At 50.9% G+C, this 21581-nt stretch overlaps 3 protein-coding genes across 3 annotated transcripts; 2 read left to right on the top strand and 1 right to left on the bottom strand.

Moving 5' to 3' along the window:
* Nucleotides 1–1734: 1734 nt before the first annotated feature.
* Nucleotides 1735–8962, top strand: SOX10 (SRY-box transcription factor 10; the record flags this gene model as incomplete). The annotated part of the gene is made up of 3 exons (XM_084206383.1): nt 1735–2159; nt 7584–7849; nt 8247–8962. Exons 1-3 carry the CDS (start codon nt 1750–1752, stop codon nt 8960–8962), a joined length of 1392 nt encoding a protein of 463 aa, XP_084062509.1. The 5' UTR covers nt 1735–1749.
* A 3754-nt stretch (nt 8963–12716) lies between these two features.
* Nucleotides 12717–17653, bottom strand: POLR2F (RNA polymerase II, I and III subunit F). Its single transcript, XM_084206103.1, has 5 exons — nt 17604–17653; nt 17396–17465; nt 17119–17249; nt 15575–15646; nt 12717–13985 (listed from the first exon to the last, which is right to left on the bottom strand). The coding sequence occupies exons 1-5, from the start codon at nt 17621–17623 to the stop codon at nt 13895–13897; spliced, it is 384 nt and encodes a 127-aa protein (XP_084062229.1). The 5' UTR covers nt 17624–17653; the 3' UTR covers nt 12717–13894.
* Nucleotides 17654–17718: 65 nt separating this feature from the next.
* Nucleotides 17719–21177, top strand: LOC311154076 (UPF0193 protein EVG1). The gene is made up of 6 exons (XM_084206261.1): nt 17719–17867; nt 18115–18177; nt 18543–18719; nt 19181–19315; nt 20461–20561; nt 20856–21177. Exons 1-6 carry the CDS (start codon nt 17777–17779, stop codon nt 20958–20960), a joined length of 672 nt encoding a protein of 223 aa, XP_084062387.1. The 5' UTR covers nt 17719–17776; the 3' UTR covers nt 20961–21177.
* The last annotated feature ends 404 nt before the right edge of the window (nt 21178–21581 follow it).

The raw sequence follows: 21581 nt of genomic DNA on the forward strand, positions 1-21581 counted from the left end.
CCCCAGCCTGCCAGGGTTGAATCCTCTAGCACCATCTCTGGGGTGGCCATGCCACTGAGAACAGCAATGCCAGCAATTCTCATGAAGAAGCTGGCACCATGGAAAACAGGGAACGTACTGGTGGCTGAGGTGGGGGGCTGCCTGTGTCCCCTCCCCGCCATCCCTGGCCGGCCGTATTCTGGCTCTGAGGAGTGCTTGGCTCCACCTTCCGCCCTTCCCTCCCCCGGTGCTAAGCAGCAAAGCCAGCTAGAGACATCCAGCCGGGGTATTAGTAAAAACCAAGCCTCCCTCCAGGAATGGCACTCGCTTGAGAGCCTCCCCGTGCTGCGTGCCCCGACACCGCTGGGGCTGGCAGAGAGAGCAGGGGGGCTATTGGGATCCCAGCCCTCGTAGGATTTGCCCGGCACACCGGCCAGCAATGTAAGTTTTCCTACCTGAGCTTGCTTGCACACACGCACGCTTTCATTCGCGCTTTTTCCCCCTCTACTTTCTCCTACTTTTTTCATTTTCCCAAACAAGAGTCTGTGTTGCCCTCTGAAACTAGAGGGACAGCAGCTCTTGCTATACACTGGCTTTTTTTTTTTCCCAGTTAAGCCAGAGGCATGCTTTTCCATCACTTTGTTTTTTTTTAAAATTTCTTTCTTCTTCCTTTTTTTTTTTTTTTTTAATTTCTAGGTGGGGAGGATAGAAAGGCCTTTATTTTTAGAGTGCTTCTTTCTCTTAGGGGGGAACTGCTGCACAGCAGCAGGGACTTTTAGAGGTGACTGCAGACAGAAGGAGAAAGGCAGAGTGTGTGGGACAGGCAACCCAAAGCTATGGCATGTCTCAAAGTTAAACTTGGTTGTGGTTTTGTCTGGATAGATACCAATACAGATACAGATACAGATACAGATACAGATACAGATACAGATACAGATACAGATACAGATGCAGATACAGATGCAGATACAGACACAGATACATGACTGTGAGTATGCATATGCATACACACAGATACTGGAGGGTGTGTGTGGATGAAGCGTAGATGTATTTTAAGCCTTTGGTTTATTTTATCAGCTATGAGAGGAGAGTGAGGGATGATATATCCCCGCTGAAGCACTTTCTCACAGCTGGGATCAGGGTCTCTGGGTATGGATCCTGGGCCTGGGCTGGTTCTCTGCATGGTAGTGCCACCCGCTCAGGTTCCCTGGCACCTGGGGTACCAGTCCCTTCTGGCTTATAGACAGACTGCTGGTGCTTCCCCTCCCGTGCCTCCCTCCAGACATTTCACTGCATGTCTTTGAAATAAAGTGGCACATCCCCACCCAAGTTTGGTGGCTCTCCTCCACATTCCACTCCTCTGTGGGGTGCTGTGCCCAGGCAGAACAGTGCGTGTCTCTCCCCTTTTGGGTCCCCAACTTTCGTTATCCCTCTTGCTGCAGGCCCTTCCCCACATGTCAGCTCCACACGATTGCAGAGATAGGGAGCAGTATCCGAATTAATCAGGGGCCCCGACCCATCCCCACCCCCACCGATCACGGGTTCTGCGGTGTGCACGGCAATTGCGTTGCTTGCCCTTTAATTGAGCAGCCCCTGTCTCGTGGTCAGTTCTTCAGAGACCTTGGAGTCCCTTTCAGATTTGGTGGTTGCTTCTCATTTTCTCTCTTTTCCCCCTTTTTTCCTTTCTTTCCTTTGTTTTTGTCTTCCTCCCTTCCCTCCCCAGTGAGAAGAAGGACAGCAAGAAAGAAGAGGGAAAGCTTGAGAGCAACGATGGCTGATGACCAAGACCTTTCAGAGGTGGAGATGAGCCCAGTGGGCTCTGAAGACCACCACTGCCTCTCCCCAGGACCCTCCATGGCATCAGACAACTCCCCGCACCTCACTGGCTCTGGGAATGGGGAGATGGGGAAGGTGAAGAAGGAGCAGCAAGACTCGGAGGCGGACGATGACAAGTTCCCGGTGTGCATCCGTGAGGCAGTCAGCCAGGTGCTGAGCGGCTACGACTGGACCCTGGTTCCCATGCCCGTCCGGGTCAATGGAAGTAACAAGAGCAAACCCCATGTCAAGAGGCCCATGAATGCCTTCATGGTGTGGGCACAGGCTGCCCGGAGGAAATTGGCTGACCAGTACCCACACCTGCACAACGCCGAGCTCAGTAAGACCTTGGGGAAGCTCTGGAGGTAAGGGAGAGCGGCGGAATGTGGGGTGTGAGGACTGAGGTCTGGAAGTGTCCTCTAGAGGACTGTGTGGTCATGTGGAAGGATGGAAGGGGTGTCCCTTGAGGGGACTTCTGTACGGTGAGCCCCCTCACAGGAGGCACAGTTGTTGACTGGAGCAAGAGTGGTGGTTGAATGTAGTGAAGGCTTCCTCAGCAGAGCTCACCTCTGTCCTGGGCAGCAGCCCTTTCCATGTGTTTCCTACTAAGTTTTCCTATTGTTCCTGATGAGGACACTCTCATTCTGGTCCTCCCTGCCTGACTGCCTGGGGAGATCTTGTTTTCTTGGCTCACCCTCCCTGTAGGGCTCAGTTTTGCAGTAGCAGTAAACTGGCTGAGCTCAAGACTTACGACTAAGTCACAGGTGGCTGCCTCAAGCCTACCTGAACTCAGATGCCAGTACTAACAGGGTTTTTCTTCTGGGCAGTGCCACAAAGCAAGAGGGATTTACAGCTAAGGAGGAAGGTCAGGGGAAAGGCAACACGCAGTCAGAGCCCAACACCCATCCTTCCCGGGATGGTCCCACTTTTGGCAGGCCATGCAGGTGCAGTGAGATGGACAAGGAGAGACACAGGTAGAAATAGGGGCTGAGGCTTAGCAGAGAGGAAGAGACCTGCAAGAGTCCCAGCCTTAGCAGGCTCTCTTGGAATATGCTGACTCAAACAAACCCCATTTTTCTTTGCACACAGAGAGATGCCCTCCCTTCTCACTAGCACACATACACTTGTCCTTTGGCGCTGCCAGTTTGTGCACCTATTTTCACTTTGCGCAGATCCTGGATCCTTTGAGTAGCCTCCCCTCCTTCCTCCAGCAGATCCATAGGCTGTTCTCATTGAGTGCAGCCAGCCCAGGAGTGTGCAGAGAGCCGTTGTGCCAAAGCCAAATGTGTCAGGCTGGCTGTGCCGCATCGTTCCCGTCGGACGCTCTCTGCCGATAACCCCATCAACCTGTTACTTTCTGCCACAAGTCCCCAGCACAGTCCCCTGCCTCACGCCAATCAAGGCAAACCAAGGCTCATGCAAACAGCCCTCTGATTCTCACATCCTGACATCATTTCATAGAGGAAGCCCTCAGTTTTGGATGAGCCAAGACACATTTTTTGAAGCAGAAGCTTCAAAACACACTCTCTATAGCAGCTGTTCATTCCTAGCTTCAAACGGCCTAGCTCGCAAGGAACCAACCCATTGGGATTAGACTCTCCCTCTGCTATGTCAGCCTGTTTACCATGACTCCTGAGTGTCTAATGTAACCCCAGCAAAGGGATTTCTTTGGGAAGTCCAAGGCAGAGCATTGATTGTGAATGCCTCATCTGACCTTCTTTCCTGCTTGGATCTCCTCTGCCTTTCCTTTACCACAGCACTGCTTTCGCCTGGGACACTGCTGCCAGCCTCTGGATTGTGAAGCTGTATTGAAAAGGGGGTGTGTGGGGGGGACCTACCCCTTTTAGAGCAATGGTGTCTCCCTCCAGGCACTGCATTTTCCTTGAAAATATCAGTGAAACCTCCACAGGAATTGCATTCAGAGCGCAGGGAGACAGAGCCCCAGCCCACAACCACTGTCACGCACCCAAATGCCTCCCTGCTCCCAGGACATGGCTCCCACTGCTGGTCATACGGGACTCAGAGCAGCAGGACGCTGCTGCCAGACAATGGTCAAGGTCCCTGTGTGTTTCTTAGGGCACAATACAGCCAGGAAGCATTGCTCAGATGAGAAGCTTGTGGCGTCAGGCCTGGGGTTGTTGTAAGCTGCTGAGTTTGCCACCTGGGTGCTTCTCTTGAACATCTCCTCTCCTAGCGCATGCTGAGGATCTCTGAGCTGTGCCAGCGCCTACGGAGATCACACAACGCAGCAAGCTGGGTTATGGGTACAGTCAGTATCTGGCCATAAGTGTGTGTATTCCTGTGAGGCTAAGGGGAGCCACAAAACTCCAGGGGAGGTGGCCCAAAGGTTTCCAGGACAGTAGCCCAGAGCCTTGCCTTCCAGCCACGGTATGGCTGGGCTTCCTCTGCTGAGGTTCCCACTGCCTTATCTACACTGTCCCCCAGGTATAGCTCCTACACATGGCTACAGCTGCAAGCAGACGGGATTTTTTTCTGGATGGCTTAGCCTCAAACTTTTGATGAATGAATGCCCTTGCAAAGATTGCCACAAAAACCCTACTGCCATGGCTTGTCGCTTGGGAAAATGTTGGCTGTTCTGAGCTTATACAGATAAAGGGTGGGTTAGAGGAAAAGCTGGTGACCACAGGGACTCCCTGCAGACTACCATTAAACCAGGCATGTCCCCAGCAATTGGCACTGGGTGGGGATGGAGGAGGATGGAAATCTTGAGAGGCAAAATAGGATGCGACTGTGCAGGATTTATTTTGAGCCCAGAATTTGCACCGCCATGTCCTCCACAGGCACCAGCCCTCATTGGAAGGGGCTGCAGGATATGCCCTGATGGCCACGTTACCTGCCTGACCCCAAACACAGTGCCAGGGGGCTTATGGCCCCATCCACCTTCCCCAGTCTGTAGCCATTAGGGTGTGTGATGGGCGCAGACAACAAACAGGACATACCAAAAAAGAAGGGAGAGTTTTTGTGCTTGACAGTCACAAAATCTGTCCTCAAATGCTTTCCTTTCCCAGGGTGGGACAGGGAGCAGCTTTCAAATGGAGGCTGGCTGCTGAAAATGTCAGCATGACTCCCAGCCAAAATGCCAGCCAGCACCACCTCCAGGGCTGAAAACAAGAGAGGCACGGGAAGAAGAGGAGGAAGGCTTGGCAGGGAGGAGCAAGGGGCCCTGATGGAGAGATCTTTGCATGAGGGTGGCAACACCCAGGGAATTGGTTCATGCCCACAAAATCTAGGGCCATGGATGTGTAGGAGGGCTGCTTTCTGCTCCCAGCCAGCTTTTGCCCTGCATCAGCCCCAGTGCCCAAGCCCATCACTGCACTGACTCATTGGCAGCTGAGCCCCAGCCAGGGTCAGGCCCCTGGCTGCTGAGCCAGGCGCCGGGCACACAGAGCCGTGCCATGCCAGGTGGCAGAAGGGGAGGCTCTGAGAGGTGAACAGGAAGGTTTTAGCCCTTCTTTCTCCTCCCAGAGCGCGGCGCTGGATACTTGCCCCTCTCCCCTCGGCTCAGGGGTGAGCATTTGGTGTCAGGCTTGGATAAACCCCATGAAGGGCTTTGCTCTGTGATCCGTAACTTTTCTGCCCGTGCGAGATTCCTTTGCATTATGGCCTGGAGAGCGTGGGGGGCAGGAGGGGGAGGGCAGGAAGCAAGTGAAATCCAAATCCCCCCAAATCTCCTGGCCTTTGCCTGCTCGCACCAGTTTCACTTTGCTAAAGCTGATTTGAATTCTGATGCCAGTGGGAGGGAGGAGGGAGCAGGCAGCCTTGCAGAGAAGGCAAAGATGTGGGGAGTGGACTTGCCTCTGTCCCGTGGGTAGCTGATGGAACTACCCATGGGCTGCTGTCAAGGAGGTGAGAGAGAAGGTGAGGCACTTCAGCATAGATCAGGGGGCAGGGGTCTGACACCTGTGTAGCCTCCAATGGCTCCATGATCCACAAGACAGATCTCAGAGGCTGAGCTTTGCAGGTTTTGCCTCTATTCTCCATATCCCATGTTCCATAAGGATGAAGATTTTGCCAAGGCAAAGTTGCTCCCAGTCCAAAAGGCCTATGAGGGCTGACCTTTAGAGAGCTGTCTGGAGCAGCACAGGCTGAGGGATTAGAACCCTCTGGGACTTGTGAGCATGGTATACAGTGGCGGGAGGGAGACAGGAAAGCTGGTGCTGGATTCATGGTGGCTCAGTTGCTTTAATCTCCAGGATTAAGGCAGTGGAGGAATGTGGTGTGTGGCCGCAACCCGCTCAGGCTGACTGGAGTGAACCCAGGTCAGCACCATGCCACACACCTTCCATCTACCAGCCGAGGTGATGCACAAGGAGCAGGGGGGAAAAGGGTGTTCAGGGACCAACCCATTACTTGCTGATGACGAATCTGATTGCCCACCAGATTTATCTGTGCATTCCTTCAGCCATACCTCCACTTCATCTTCAGTTTTTCAGGTCAGTTCAGGCCTCTATATTTCCCCCAGAGCCTACAGCTAAAGAGAATTGGTCACATTTTAGTGCTAAGGGCTTTGGGGGTACCAAGGTGCTGGCACAGTCCTATCCCCATGTAGTTCTTTTGCTGGGGAGAAAAAGGTGGGGGTGTAATGTAAATGGATTTTTTTTGGCTGTTTGTGAGCCCTGCCATTTGTAATGGCTGTTTTGAGTTCCCAGTCATGAGAAGACTGGTCCCTTCTGACCGCACTGGGTTTTGGTTGAAGGCAGGATGACCTTGAATCACAAGAATATGAGGAGGAAAATCATAATATGAAATTGAAGTGCTTCCAGCTGAAATGCTGCAAAAGGCTTGAGCAATGAGTTTGATCTTATCTTCAAGTGCTCTGAGGCATCCTGCCTGTGCATTTCACCATTTCCTCAGAGAGTCTTAACTAGAGCAGCCCATGATCTGGCAGGAAAACAGACAAGGAGCTTACATTTCTGCAGTGCCTTTCATCCAGAGACCAAGGCTCAACTACTTCTACAAAGCCAGCAAAATAGCAGCTCAATTTTTTACAACTGCTTGGTCAAGTTCAAGGAAGGCTGGTCCTTTGTGCTTCAGCCTTTTGCATTATCCATGTCTGAGGTGAGCAGGAGCTCCAGGAATAGCAGAATACACAGTTTCTAGCCCTTCCAAACTTTCTTTCTGCTAGGGTTTCTAGCCCTTTCCAAACTTCCAAATTCCCTTTTAGAATATTGCAAAATGACTAAAGGTTGCTTTACATGGTTCCTGTGGAGCCAATATCAATTGCTGCTATTGGTGCTCCATACAGCCTCAAACTAGGATCAAAGACTATAGAAGGGGGGAGTTTAACCTGGAACAAATACAGTCTGGGGAAGAGCAAGAGACATGGGGCCGGCAGCACTACAGGTAGTACACTACCTTTGTCCAAAGGACAATTGCAACTGCCTTTAATTTGCCCAAAGTTTTTAAAAGCAGCTCGTCCACCCTTATTTAACACAGCTACAAAAGGCAGTGCTTCGCCCTTTGGCAATGGAAAATAGGGTAAATTGAACTTACTGAGGTGAGAAGCATCACACAGGTGGGGAAGGGGGACCCAGCACTGGCACCAACCAGTGGCAGGGCTTAATGCCTAAGGAGAAGGAAAGCATTGCTGTCTCCATGGAAACACTCCAAGTTCTTCCTATTGTTTTGGGAAGTACCCTCCACAGGCCAACATCCTGGCATTTGGATTTACACATCCTGTCCCACAATACTGAGCATAGGTGTTTTTTTCTGATGGACCTGCCCCACTCCTTTCCCTCTTCTCTTCTTTACCACCTTGGTCTCTGCAGGTTATTGAACGAAAGCGACAAGCGGCCCTTTATTGAAGAGGCGGAGCGGCTGAGGATGCAGCACAAGAAGGACCATCCTGATTACAAGTACCAGCCCCGCCGGCGGAAAAATGGCAAGGCCACACAGGGCGAGGGTGAAGGCCAGGTAGAAGGGGAGGCTGGTGGGGCTGCTGCCATCCAGGCCCACTACAAGAATGCCCACCTGGATCACAGGCATCCCGGCGAAGGGTCGCCCATGTCTGACGGTCACCCGGAACACTCCTCAGGTGAGTCTTGGGTCTCAGTGAATCTCTTGACAGACTACAGCCAAGTCAGAGGCTCAAAAAGGACAAGTCATCATGATGAAAACCTTAGTGATGGGGCTCACACCTTATTCATGACCCAGCAGACTGCTGGTGTCAGCAGTACAGGGACATGCCTGAGTTTCAGAGGCACTTACATTCCTCTAGTCAGGCAAGGTATTGTTGCATCCTCCCTTTTTCCAACAAGATGATATAAAGAGATTTGGTTTTGTCTATTTCCTTCTACCTCCACCAAAGTCTTCAGCTAGACAGCTGCTGGCATACTGGGAAGAACAGAGATGGGTTGTATGTAGAGGAAGTTATAAAGCTGTAACTCACCTCTTCTCTATTTTTCCTTTTCAAAATGTTCTTCACATTGCAGGTCAGAGCCATGGGCCCCCCACACCTCCTACCACCCCTAAGACCGAGATGCAGGCAGGCAAAGCTGATTCCAAACGAGAAGGGCGTTCCCTGGGGGAAGGGGGAAAGCCACACATTGACTTTGGAAATGTGGACATTGGGGAGATCAGCCATGAAGTGATGTCCAACATGGAGACCTTTGATGTCAATGAGTTTGATCAGTACCTGCCGCCCAACGGACACGCCGGCCACCCAGGCCATGTCGGGGGCTATGCGGCAGCGGCTGCTGCTGGCTACGGCCTCGGGAGCGCCCTGGCTGCGGCCAGCGGACACTCTGCCTGGATCTCCAAGCAGCACGGAGTCTCCTTGTCCACTGCCACCTCATCGGTGGTGGACTCAAAGGCCCAGGTGAAAACGGAGGGGTCCACCCCTGGAGGCCATTACACTGACCAGCCCTCCACTTCCCAGATTGCTTACACATCCCTGAGTCTGCCCCACTACGGCTCGGCCTTCCCCTCCATCTCCAGGCCACAGTTTGACTACCCGGACCACCAGCCCTCGGGACCCTACTACAGCCATTCCACCCAAGCCTCTGGCCTCTACTCTGCCTTCTCCTATATGGGACCTTCCCAACGTCCCCTTTACACTGCCATCTCTGACCCTGCACCCTCCGTGCCACAGTCCCATAGCCCCACACACTGGGAACAGCCCGTGTACACAACTCTCTCCAGACCATAGGGAATGGGGACCGGTGACCGAAGCAGCGACGGAAAGGCTCCGAAGAATCAGCACAGGCAGAAGAGCCTCCGAACTCCAAGGTCACTCAGTGCCATCCAGCCACCAGAACCCACCAAGCATACAGAAGTGCCTTTCTTGATCCCAGCTCTAGCTGGCACACCCGCCTAGAGGAAGGTTTATCGTCCTTTCGCCCTTTACCAATTTCACACAGGCCACATGACTGGCTTGCGATGCCTTACTGGCCTCCTAGACGAGGAGGATTCTAGACATGGAGTGACTGGTCTGTGGTGGGTTTTGTTGTGCGCACCCTGGACTGTACGATGAGAGAGACTGTCCTTTCCTTCTCCTCCCACACTGCTTCAGGGAGTTTGCAAGTGTTTCCAACAGGCCACGATGGCCAACATTTTGTCACCTGCTGCAGGTGTCGGGTGGCCGCTCAGCCTCGGCGGATATGTCCCGGGAGGAGCAGTAGGATGGCATGGCTGGCTTCCTTGCAATCAGTATCGTGCAGCAGTCCTGCCTAAGATTCACACATGCATGAATCTTGAACACTTTGGAAGACCAACCTACGCTTGCTTCCCTGCCAATTTCCACAGCTGCACCCTAGCTTCTCTCCCCACCATCCTGTCCGTGTTTAATCCCACACTCTTCCCAGCATGGAGATTTGAAGGCTTACCTGAACAGTACATGGGATTTGGGAACAGCATGGCCAGCCTTAGCATTACTCGTATCACAGCCTGTGCGCACATGCGTGTTCACCTATGAAGGCAGAGGAGAGGTGGGGAAGGACCAATGAATCATTACGGTGCTATGGGTGAATCCTCCTTTTTTTAAATTCCTCTGTATCATTCATTTATGTCTGGCATTTCTGGCCTCCCAGTCTCTTCTCATCTCTTCAGAATCCCAAATAACCTCTGAGCAAGCCTGGCCCTTGCTCTTTCATGTCTGACAGTGCCTGCATGAAATGAAGAGGCACCAAGAAAGCTGCAATGCACTTGCCAACACCCCGAGCTGATTCCAGTACTCTGAGCTCCCACTCCAAACCCAGGCTGAACTTGTTCATCCATGATGTCTCCCAGTCAGCCAACACCTCCCTCCCATCTATGCTTAGAATGGAAAGATACTCCTGTGGCTTTAAGCAAGGTACATACAGACCCAATCTTGGATGATGGAAGAAGCCTCTTTAGGTGCAAAGTAATCATCTTTGCCTTTGGGTTTCAAACTGGAAGCAACCACGTCTTAGAGATCAACTTCTTTTTTCAGCCCAACATCTGAGGACAGTCTGCTTGCTTCTCCTTTGTCATCTCCAGGACTGGGGTGAAACTGGGAGTGAACTGGCACAAAAATTGCCGCATGAAAAGATGATTCCTGACAGTTGATGGCAGAGACATGCTGTGGGACTTCCCAATGCATATGCCAGTCTAGAAAGAGACTTTAACCAAATGTGGACTGTGATGGGTGCTGCTGTATCCCTCTGTTGATGACTGTCAGTTGCCCTTCCTGCCTCCCTTAGCTACAGATGACTTATCCTTGTGGTGTCTGAAAAGATCATGTAGAATGTTTGCTCCCTGTACGCATGTAACCTCTTCCAGCCCTGTCCCCTTATTTATGCAAGTAGCACCTTCCTTCCCTACCTCCCTTTCCTCAGTCTCTGTGCCATCCTAGCACATTAACTCTGCATTACACATATGGAATAATAAACTTATAAGTTTCATTTGCACATGTCTGTGTTTCTTCAGCCTCTTCCCTGCAAATCTCTGTTTTTTCCCCCAGTACATGTATGATGGGTCACACACACTGCCACATAGATCCTGTGCACAGCCTTCCTCTGCCTGTCAGGAAGAGGACGCAGGTACAATTCTGACTGGCCGTCCAGACTCCGTCATGGAGATGAGGCTCACCTTCTGTTTACACCTCACCTCCAGCCATCTCTTCCATGAGAAAAACACTAACACTGACTTCTGTTCTTCATCTGAGATAGAGCACACGCAATCAAGAGTACTATTTTGCATGTGCTTCACCAAAAAATTTCTTAGTGTGATTGCTAATGTTCTCTAGGATAGAAGTGTGGGGCTTCTCATCTTTGGTCCTCATGACCAGGTAGCAGGTGACATACCTTCAAAAAAAAACCTTCCCCACATACACAAATTTGTGTATTTTGGGAGCAGCCATGAATTTCTCTGTAAAAACTCAACCCTCCACCCTCTTGCCTTCCACAAGCAAGAACCTAAACAGAAACACTCATACACACAGAATATATTCCAGAACCATGTATACACTTTTTAACTTGTTGAAGAAGACATTCTGTATATAGTCAGGTCCTGGGAAGGTATCTGAACTTGTCTGGAAAGAAAAAAGTGAAGCAGGTATCACTCTGCTAAAGAACGTCTCTCAAAGCAGAACGGTAGGAGCCAATTTACCACAGACACCCTCACCAATTACAAAGGGCTTAAATCCTGGTGCATGTGAGCAGATGCAGTGAGTTCCTGCTCACTAAACACTTTATGGGTGAGTATAGTAAGGAGAACATCTAGGAACTGTGGAATGTTCAAAGCTTTTTAAAAAGCACAGCACTACTTGGATGAAGTTCTGTATAGGGCCAAGAGCATCACAGCAGGATGGCTTAATTAATCTAATAGTGATGCCAGCTAAAGAGTTCCATGCAAAATAGGACTGACCATTCATGGAGAGGAGGAGAAACCTATACTGCAAATCACAGGCTGTGGGAAGAGCCCAGAAGGGCACTGCTGAGCAAATCAGGAGCACAGGTAGGGAGGAAGGGAAGCCATGGTGGAATTAGAGGTATGAAAGCTGATCACATGGGTGGGAGAATAAAGTGACACAGCATGGATAAACAGAAGAGTGGGAAAAGAAAGTTCTTAATCTCACATAAGTACTCCAGCTCTTTAAGAAGCAAATTAGGAAAGTGAGTGGGCTCTGCCTCAACCATTTGCCAATGGAAGGGGATGCCTCTCATAGAGGGGGGTTGTTGCAAGTAAGACAGTACCAAGAATACCACTGGTAACAGAGGGGTTAACCACTCCTCCTGCAGCCTAGCAGGAGCTGGCCCGGCATCCTTCCCTATCCCTTTAATCGTATCTGATACAGATGCAAGGCTGGGGAGGGGAGTCCGGCAGGGAACAAAGAAGCCATTTAAAAAAAATAAAAAAAAGGACAAGAAAACGACCCCGCGCTCCATGGCAGACGCCAAAACGATTGCACAAAGGCACCATTTCAGGGCTGAAATTTCACCACACCAACGTGATTAAAGGATTCCATGGAGGGTGGGGGGAGAAGGCTGAAGGCCACACTGCTGCAAATTAACCTTTTCTTGGTATGGATGGCCTGGACCAGGAAGCATTTGGGTTCTTCACAGTCAACCCCCTCCATGCACCTGCAAACATCTCCACATCCCCTTTGACCTGTCATTTCACCCAGGGACCCATTCAGCTCTTGCATTATTGCCTCCAAAACCAGCACTTCCTGTGCACACCAAGAGAGCAAGGATAGACTGGTGCTTTTACAGAGAGCAGTAAGAGAATGACATTCATGGCTGTTACATGAGCCAAGTTCCCAGGCAGGTGGGTATAAACTCCCTTTGTGACATGGATGCTCATGTGCAGGCACCGACCACACATACAGCATGGAGAACGATCACGTAACATATAAGCACAAGCTTTAATACAAACTAGTCAGAAATATTCTTTCTGGACCAGACCACAAAAAAATACAAAGGCAGAAAGCATAGGTGAGGTGTGCCTTTCTCCTTCTCTTTAAAAATAGAACCCAAAACCTCTGACAGCTCTTTTTAGTAAGATAATTGAGAAAGATTTGGTGTGTTCTGCCCAAGCTCAAGTCTTCAACATGCAGAGAAAGAACCTTGAAATACACAGATGAAGAAACGAAAACTAGGTGAACTGATGAAAATCTGCAGCTGGCTGGAAGCCTTTGCAGATTGTAAGGCATCCACCCAGCTCTTGACTCGAGCCCATTACCTCCCAGCACATCAGAGGTGAGAGTGCAGGTACCTGAAGGGGACAGATGACTCATCTTTCACCACAATACAGATCAAAGGAACTCTAGGATTTAGCTGCAGTTGTGCCACCATAAGAATCACCAGGGTATGTTTAACTGAGACGGCTTGTCCATCCCCAGGACCTCAGTTCCCCTGTGTCAGAGAACAGCTGCCCCAGGAGCAAGTGCAACAACAACCCACACCTGCCGAGCTGCTGGGACAGCCAGGGGCGGCCACGCTTCCGGCTGGGGCAGTGCCACTGAAAGGGGATCCCCACTTCTGATAAGCAGCAAGGGAGCAGGGAAACAATAGGTGGCTTGATGAGAGCTGCTCTACGATACTCCTGAGAAGCCCCACAGTCAGCACTGGCCAAAGAGGAAATTGGGGGTTTCCACAGCAACCTGTTCAGGGCACAAAGGCCCAACTGTCTAGGGGGAAGCAATGGAGGTGTCTCAGCACTCCCACTTTAAGAAGGGACAGTGGTGGAAGGCTGGAGTCTTTCTGAAGCTAAAGTACCTGCCAGAGCATTTCTGTACAGCAGGAGTTTAATTGGGTATCAGTTCTGTAACGAGGGAGGAGCAGTGCTAGAGGTGGGAGTTACTGCAGACTTTGGCCTAGCTATAAGATGAGGCCTTCAACAGTGCAAGAAAGCTGAAAAAACAGCATTGCACTTGGCTCCCTAATCTTGCTAATATAGCACATGACACACAGAGAAAAAAAATAATACTCAAACTGGTGGAGACAGCTAAGAAAGTAATCTCTCAGACGCACAGGACTGAAAGAGAAAATCAGAGGGCAAAAAACCCCAAATACATTTAATTTAAAATAAGGAGATCTAGAATTTATTTACACAAACACTAACCAAAATTAGAAACATCCCTGGGAATGCCAAACCGAAAACAATGGCTGGAATCTGATCAGTCTGTGATAATTAACTCATCCACACCCCAGTCTTCATAGCTCCCATCTGGAAGGTAACGACGGATGATTATGGGGATCTTGCGTGCTCTGATGGGAAGAGAGAGAGGAACAGAAATGTCAGAATCTCCACTGTATCACTTCAGAAGGCCTTGGAAGTGATGTACTTGGTGGCTTCAATGAGCTCATTAGATTTAACTGAGGGCTGTGCAGCACCAGTCATTTGATATTATGTAGCAAAGTCCCAACAACCTTCCCTCATTTGTACATGCAAAGCACTCAGCACCCTCAGACTAGGAACACCAAAGACCTCTGAGACCTCTGATGCTCCTGCAGGAATTGAGCCTTGCGGTCTGAACCCACTAAGAGACAATACCAAGCACCTAACCCTGATATAGGGGGAAAATATAAATCAAGGGACTTGAAGAACAAACTCACTCTTTGTTTGAATGAAGGTTTTTCCCCCACACAACACTAAAAAGGTGGAAGAATTCTGAGAACTTCCAGAAGATACTGGTTATTTACAGAGAAATTTGCACCCTGAGAGCATCAGTTACATTTTAAGGAGGATACATGAAACAGTGACTATTCAGGTACCAAAACCTGTTACAGCTGGGGTGGAGCACAGCACCTGCTCACAGCGCTTCGGATTAGAGAGCAAGAAAATGCTGAATACAATTTAACTTCATGAAAGTAGATTTAAGTCAGCAAAGCATAATGAGACAGTCTGGAATCCAGCCAGGGCATCAGGTTTTAACTGTATCAGATTTGAAAAGTAACACAACTTCTTTACATTCAGGGAGGTTGTTTTTCCAGTAGTAAAGTAACTCCCCGATGCCAAGAACTACAACTGAATTTTGGCACAGAACAGGACACACCACCCTGACTTACTCTCCAGAGTTCACACACAGGCAGTGACCAGAAGCAACTGAGTCTGAGCCTGGAGATCTGACAGGAATATGACCTAAAGAGCTTTCAGCAATGGCAGAGGGAGCTGACACAGATATAAAATCTGCAAGAGCAGCTTCCGTGCACTGAGAAACCAGGGAAGCAGGGGGACAATTCTGTTCAAGGCCAGGGACCTAATCACTAACAGAGTCCAGCGGCTTGCAAGTGACTTAGACTGTGCAGGAAAACTGTGGGACAGCAGGGAGCTCTACTGTGGAAAAGTGGGCCTGCAAGTGGTCATCCAAAAGCTGCCTCTGCTGCAGTCAGAAAGGATTTATTTACCTTTCTGTAAGCAGGGGAAAGCACAAGAAGCCAAGCATGCAAGGGTGCAGGAAACAAACATTCTCACCAGCCTGACCCTTATTTTAATTTTTGCCAGCACTTCATTTGAACACAGGTGTGTTCAGATGGCTGCTTTAAAACAACTCCATTTGGGGAATTAAATCAATTTCCAAAAGATGAGGACCTTGGGATCCCATCATAGAAATAAAGAATACTGGGAATATGAAGTAGAAGAGGTCCAGAGCACTCTTAATCATCACTGTTTGCAGGAGCAATTAGTTTGGGAGACAGCAACTGTGGAGAAACTCCAAGGTGAAACAAGGAAAAGGCAACTACAGTGCTCACTGTTATTGAGGGATGGCAAGGCTGTCCTAGAACAAACTGCTAAATGCTGGGATGAGGAAAGGACTGCTGGCTTTAGGGAAATCAGTACAAAATCTGGGACTTACTTGAGTTCTTTCATGGCAATGAGCAAGGGGTCTGTCTCTCCTTCCAGCTCCACCATCACAGGGGCACACATCCTAGGAAAAACATCAAGAGCCACTTGAGCAAAAACACAGAGGAGGAAGAGCTGAACACCTGCCTACCTGTGTCACCTCTACAACAGCCAATAAAGTAGGAGGGTGGGACACCACCCTGGCAAAACTGATTTGCTCTGTTGTGCACTGCAAGAAAAAAATTCCCTCAGATGGTTACAGACCAAACTTTTAGTTCAATGTTCTTCTTGTCCCATCCCTAGGGCTCTGCTAATCAGCTCGTGCTCAAGGACTGGTCAAATCCACACTCTCCTAGTCGCCCTCTGCTGTACTTAAACATGTAGAAAAAAATGGTTCTACATTAATCCAATGGAAAGGGTGCAATTGCTGTAAAATGAGCAGGCCTCCTACAACTCCAACACATCTCTTACATTCTGACTTGCTCACAGCTTCCAGGCCTTGGTCAGGGGAAGAGAGGGGCTGGATTTACAGGGCACTTTATCTCTTGGAAGAAAAAATTCAGCATTTTGCAAAGGATTGTGACTACACCCATCCACTGGACAGCGGTGGCACAGAAAGCTCACATCGTGTGGGGTGAGTCCATGGGAGCTGCTGCAGGCCTGGGTTCAGCACTGGAAGCAGAAGATGCAGGTGAAGCACAACCAGAGTGTTTTGGATTAAAGGCCTGGCATAGGCCCATCTCATCACCCCCGTTTTTCTTGCCTCTCACCAACTGAAAGAACATGCATAAAACAGCTTCACAGGCTGTGCAAAGAAAAGCTTGCCTGCCTGTGAGCTTCTAAATGATGCACAAGAAAAGCCTCATGATGAAAATGGATTTAACCAAGATGAAACTCAAACCCTTGCCACTGTCTAACAATCTCTCTCAGAAGGTAGTTTTTCAAAAAGCACAACACTTTCTAAAATTCTTTATTAAAACAAGTCTAAAAAGGCAAATGGATTAAGAGCAGCCAGCCTTGACAGCACTTAAAGTAAATTATTGTCTATTATAAGTAAGGCCTTACTATTGCAAATACTTTAAAAACCTTACACTTTAAAAACCCCCAATGCAACTGCATTTAGAACAAATTTCAGTGGTTTCTTCACTCCCAAGTCCTACAGCCCTGTGGTATCAACTGAAGCATCTCTCCCTCCAACATCACCTTTCAAAAACCAGTCATGAGCTTCCAAGTCCATGCTGGCTCTCTTAGGAAAGGCAGAAATCAGAACTGTCTTGTCCCATTCCCCAGTAACTTTGCCTGTGATCTAGGAAAACTCATTGTGGCTACTAAAAGCTCCCCTTTATGCACAAGTAGCACAATTTCAGGCAAGGAGAGACACACAGACTTCAGGAGCAATAGTGTCAGCTTCAGGCTGACCAGGGGGTGACACACAAGCTCAGCAGTTATGCAAAGCAGTCAGAAGACCCGGGAATTTTTAAGGGAAGAGGGAAGCACTAACCATTGTAAAGGGAGGTGCAGCTGCAGCAATGCTGGGGCACAGTGGGCAATACTCACGCTATCTGCAGGGCACGAGTGCCCAGGACTCTGGCTCTCTCGTACTTGGTCATGTAGGGGGTGGTGATGCGCTTCTGGTTTGCCTGCTGCCGCTCTCCCGAGGGCAGAATCTCCACGTTCTCCTGTCCCTCCTGGTGGAAACAGACCCACGCCGCTGCTCAGCCGCACCCCCATGGAGGCCCGGAGGTGTGGGGGGAGCCACCGAGGCTTCCCCAGCCACAGCAGCCGCCCAGCCAGGCTGTGGCGCGGCCCTGCGGGCGGCGCACGGGGCACCCACCTCCTCCGCGTTCTCCAGGTCCTCCAGGCCCTCATCCTCCTCCACATCATCGAAGTCATCCCCGTCAAAGCTGCGGGAGAGACACACGCATCGCACTTGTGGCCGAGCCGCCCCCACTCGACCCGCGCCACCGCTCCGAGGCGCCACACGCCGCCTGGCGGCCTGCCTTCCCTCCCTCCCTGCCCTCGGCCGCCCCCCTCTCACTCACTTGTCCTCGTTGTCGGACATGTTGCCCGGCGGCGCCTCTTGACCCGCACTTCCGGGAGCAACTTCCGGCTGTTGCCGTGACGCCACAGGAAGTTCTCCTGCGCCGTTGCCGTGGCGACCGCCGCCGCTTCCGCCGCCCCGCGCCCCCCGGCCTGCCCTGTCGCCGCCGTCGCGATGGAGGCGGCGGGGACCCCGGGCCGCGGCGGGGTCTCGGCGGCGGGCAGGCCGGCCCGGTACAGCACAGGCACGCAGGAGTTAGTGAGAGGTAACGGCGGGGCGGGGCTCAGCTGCTCGGGGCGCCGGGGTCCCGCGCACCGTGCCTCGCTCCGAGGCAGAGCGTCCCACCGGGCGGTCCGGCAAACGGGTGGGCCCGCCGCTGCTGTCTGGCTCCGGCTGGGGTCTCCCAAACCCGCATCTTCCCCTTCGGGTTGGGGTTGTGAGGGGAGGTGACCCTAGGGCAGGCTCCCCAGCCCGGCTGGGCTGCCTCTTCATCGACACGTTGTGTTTTTCAGGGATGATGGAGGAGTTGCAGATGACGCATTCCCAGAAGCGATACCTGATGGACTATGTGACACGTGAGTGAGGCCCTCTGGCTCTCCTGCCCGCTGCTGGGCTGTGGGGAGGAGCTTTTGCATCTCGGCATTGGCCCAGAGCCTGCTCGGATGGGCGAGTGCTTTAAAGCAGCAGCACGGCAGCTGCTGATACATGGGGACAAACGGGGTGAGCTGTCCCCACGGGTCAGCCAGGAAACAAGGCGCAAGGGTGTGATTTGAACTGCAGTCGGTCGTGCCCAGTGACCAGGGTGAGACATCTGGGGCACTGGGGTCTTCGTTTGTGATGCGGCTATAGATCAACAGGTAGATCTGCCGGCAATGGCCCGGAGCCATCCATTGAGAGTCCCCGCTGCCTGATTTGCTGTTATTTTTGGTTCCTCCCCCAGGCGGAGATGCCCTGCCCCTTCAGAGATTCCCCCCATCCAGCCAACAGCCAGTGCCTGTTCCCTACCCAGCAGCCTGTCAGTCATGCAGGCTTCCAGCTAGACCGTTTCTCCGACCTGCCAAGGTCTGCCAGGCAGGAGATGCCTACACCCGAGAGAAATTCAAGCCACAGCCCACAAGTAAGTCAGCAAACATTGCTAATAAATACACGGTGATGCCTGGAGCCTCTCTTCCCCTTCTGTCCCTCCCCTGCCTCAATCCCAGCAGTGGCAGTGTGTCTGAATAGCTCCACATCCTCACGCTCTCAGTCTGCTTCACAAATGGATCTCTGAGGGAACATCTGCTGCAAGTGCTCGCTGACTTCTGCCTGCCAGCTGGGGGGGGACAGGTGATAGGGACCTGCACAGTCCTTGAGCAAGAATGGAGCACTACATCATTTTCTAGCACATAAATGTGAACCACACCTCTGGTGTTGGTTGGGTGGGCTCTGTACACCTGTGTGGTGCTTGCACACAGTCCAGGGATGGACTGACATTAATGAATCACTTCCTCTGGCACACTTAGCAGGGAAGCAGAGTGGTCAGGCTCCTCCATGAGGAGACACGCTGATAATAATGTTTTTTTCCTTTGGCATTCACAGGAGATTTGGAAAAGGAGAAGAGAAGACTTCAGAAGATCTTAGCATCAGGGAAGGATGAGGTGGAGGACAAGGTGGAGCAGGTGTCTGTTCGGAAAAAGGAAGAGGAGATAGCTGAGCCTGACCGGTTTGAGGAATGTACGTCTTCATGTCCCCAGGAGGGGGGCAGGCAGGAGGCCTGGGAAGCCAGCTCCCTCCTAGGGCTGGCCTGGCAGCCTGTGGTGCCAGTAACCTAAAGCCCATTAGAGAAGGAGCCACAAAGGCCAGTTTCCAAGAGAAAGGACTCGCTGCTGTGACACTCTGATCCAGCCATCCTCACAGAGCTTATACTGCTGAGGTTTGCTGGCAGGTGGCTCTCTGGGCTGCCCACACAAAATGCACCCTGCTGGCAGGGGAATAGCCATGGCATGTGCAGGGATACCTGGGAAGCAGGCTCAAGTACTGTTGGTCCTTTTCCCAGCAAGCATCACTCAACACAGACCAGGTCACTTGATAGCTTGACCACAGTTTGGGATGTTCCACTCCAGGATCACAGCACTTATACTAGCAAAGCTTGAGTATCAAGCAGAATTTGAAGCAGTGAAAGACTTTGGTCTGCAGTGTATACTGGGATAGCAAAACCCTGCCTAATACCTCTCTGTGCTTGAATCTTCAGTGTGTGTGTACAGCCCTGCCAGCACCTCGCCAGCCAGGGCAGCACAAAGATGGGCATTGCTAGAATAATGTGCACAGAAGGGGTACTCCCTGCTGCAGGGAGCCAGTGCAGCTGATTTTACTCGTGCTTGGTAGCCTCCAACACTTGTCACAAGCTGAATGTTGTCCTTGACACATCTGTGACAGGATTTGGATCAGCTGGCTGCAGGTTTGTGCTGCAAAGCAGCAGCTGATGATCCATGCCTGGTCTTGGATGGTTGCAGTCACTGGATGATGCATATCAACTAATGAACCTCAACAGCAGGTTCTGTCTCCATCCACAGACTGGTTATATTGCCCACAAACAAAAGATAATTGTCTACATAAAGAAAAGTACAAAACTAGTGTTCCTGGGAGTCAGGGAGTGGTAAGAAGTTGGGCAGAGGGAACATTTCCCATTATGTAAGGGACTGCTGAGATATTGTGATGACATGTTGTGCAAGGTGAGTGTTACAGCAGATATCACCCTGCCTAGATGGGACTGCTGTTCAAGCAGAACTAGGAAATTGGGGGTTCAGATCTAGACAGAAACATGTTTTCTTGCCTCTTGGCTGCATGCTCTGTCCACAGTTCTTTCTCTTATCCACCAGTGATGAATGAAATTCAAGAGAGGAGGGAATTCCTGGCAGAGATGGAAGCTCTAGGACAGGGCAAGAAGTATCAAGGGATCGTCCTCACTGAAATCTCACAGGTATGCAAGGGCCTTGGATGAACAGTGCATGGAGGGAATCCCATGTGTCAGAGATCATAAAGCAGAGTCTTTTCTGGTATCTGAGCAGGGAAGGGGGCAAAGAGCTGCTTCCCTTCATGGCACAGCTCAGGTGTGAATTTGGGGAATGGTGGATAGTTGTTTTCCAGCTTTCTTTCCATCTCTGCATGTAACTTAATCAGGGAAACAGAGTTTTTATTCTTGAGATTGGCAAGAGAAGAAAAAAAAAGCTGCTGGTTTTCTCCCTGCTCAGCTCTTCTCCTTTTTACTTTGCAGAAATTGCATGAGATGGAGATCATTGACAAGAAGAGAAGTGAGGACATGAGAAATATCATGACAAAAGCCTTCCCTGTTGGGAACAAATCCAGTCTCCAAGACTAGGCCAAGGGCAAAACACAGGTGCAATTTGTTCCCACCTATTCTTCCCAGACTCTGGGCATCAGAGGCTGGTCCCTGTCTGTTTCCAAAGAGGGGGCAGCACCATCTGTTGCCTGAAACTAGAAGGCAGGACCAATTTGTACATACACAGTGACAGAAGTTGTAAAATCCTTCCCACACACTGGATCCCTTCTTGCTCAATAATATTAAAGACATGAAAACACACAGCAACGGCTCCCAAAACATGACAAAGTAGAGCCTTCTTTTTCCTCTGCAGTGCCTCAGAGTAGAGCAATCCTTCCATAGAAATGTAACTCCTTCCCGTCTACCCAGAGGTGGAGGTTTCTTGTGACAGCATGATGGTAACACACACTGCCACCACACCTGTAACCTGCTCGCTCCTGGCCCTGTGACTCCAGGGATGTCTCTGGAGGAAATGCAGCTGCACAGCCTTGTGCAATCACAAGCCCTTGGCATTGCTGCACGTCACTGTGACTGTGACCTGCAGCATCAGCAAACTGGTGGCAGCCCACTGGGCAGGGGCTTGGGAACACAGCTGTGCCAAGCAGGGACAGGGGATTTCACCCCAGTGCCTGCTGCTCTTTGCTGGGGGGTTGCTGTGAT

Source organism: Fringilla coelebs, assembly GCF_963513975.1.
Source record: "Fringilla coelebs genome assembly, chromosome: 5".
Lineage (NCBI taxonomy): Eukaryota > Metazoa > Chordata > Aves > Passeriformes > Fringillidae > Fringilla > Fringilla coelebs.

Excerpts from the sequence above, each read along its gene's own strand:
- POLR2F (XM_084206103.1), bottom strand. The coding sequence starts at position 17,623 with ATGTCCGACAACGAGGACAA. Across the intron at positions 17,466-17,603 it reads ATGTCCGACAACGAGGACAA|CTTTGACGGGGATGACTTCG; the intron begins GTGAGTGAGAGG and ends TCTCTCCCGCAG. Across the intron at positions 13,986-15,574 it reads ATTGCCATGAAAGAACTCAA|AGCACGCAAGATCCCCATAA; the intron begins GTAAGTCCCAGA and ends TCTTCCCATCAG.
- LOC311154076 (XM_084206261.1), top strand. The coding sequence starts at position 17,777 with ATGGAGGCGGCGGGGACCCCGGGCCGCGGCGGGGTCTCGGCGGCGGGC. Across the intron at positions 18,178-18,542 it reads CCTGATGGACTATGTGACAC|GCGGAGATGCCCTGCCCCTT; the intron begins GTGAGTGAGGCC and ends TTCCTCCCCCAG. Across the intron at positions 19,316-20,460 it reads GCCTGACCGGTTTGAGGAAT|TGATGAATGAAATTCAAGAG; the intron begins GTACGTCTTCAT and ends CTTATCCACCAG.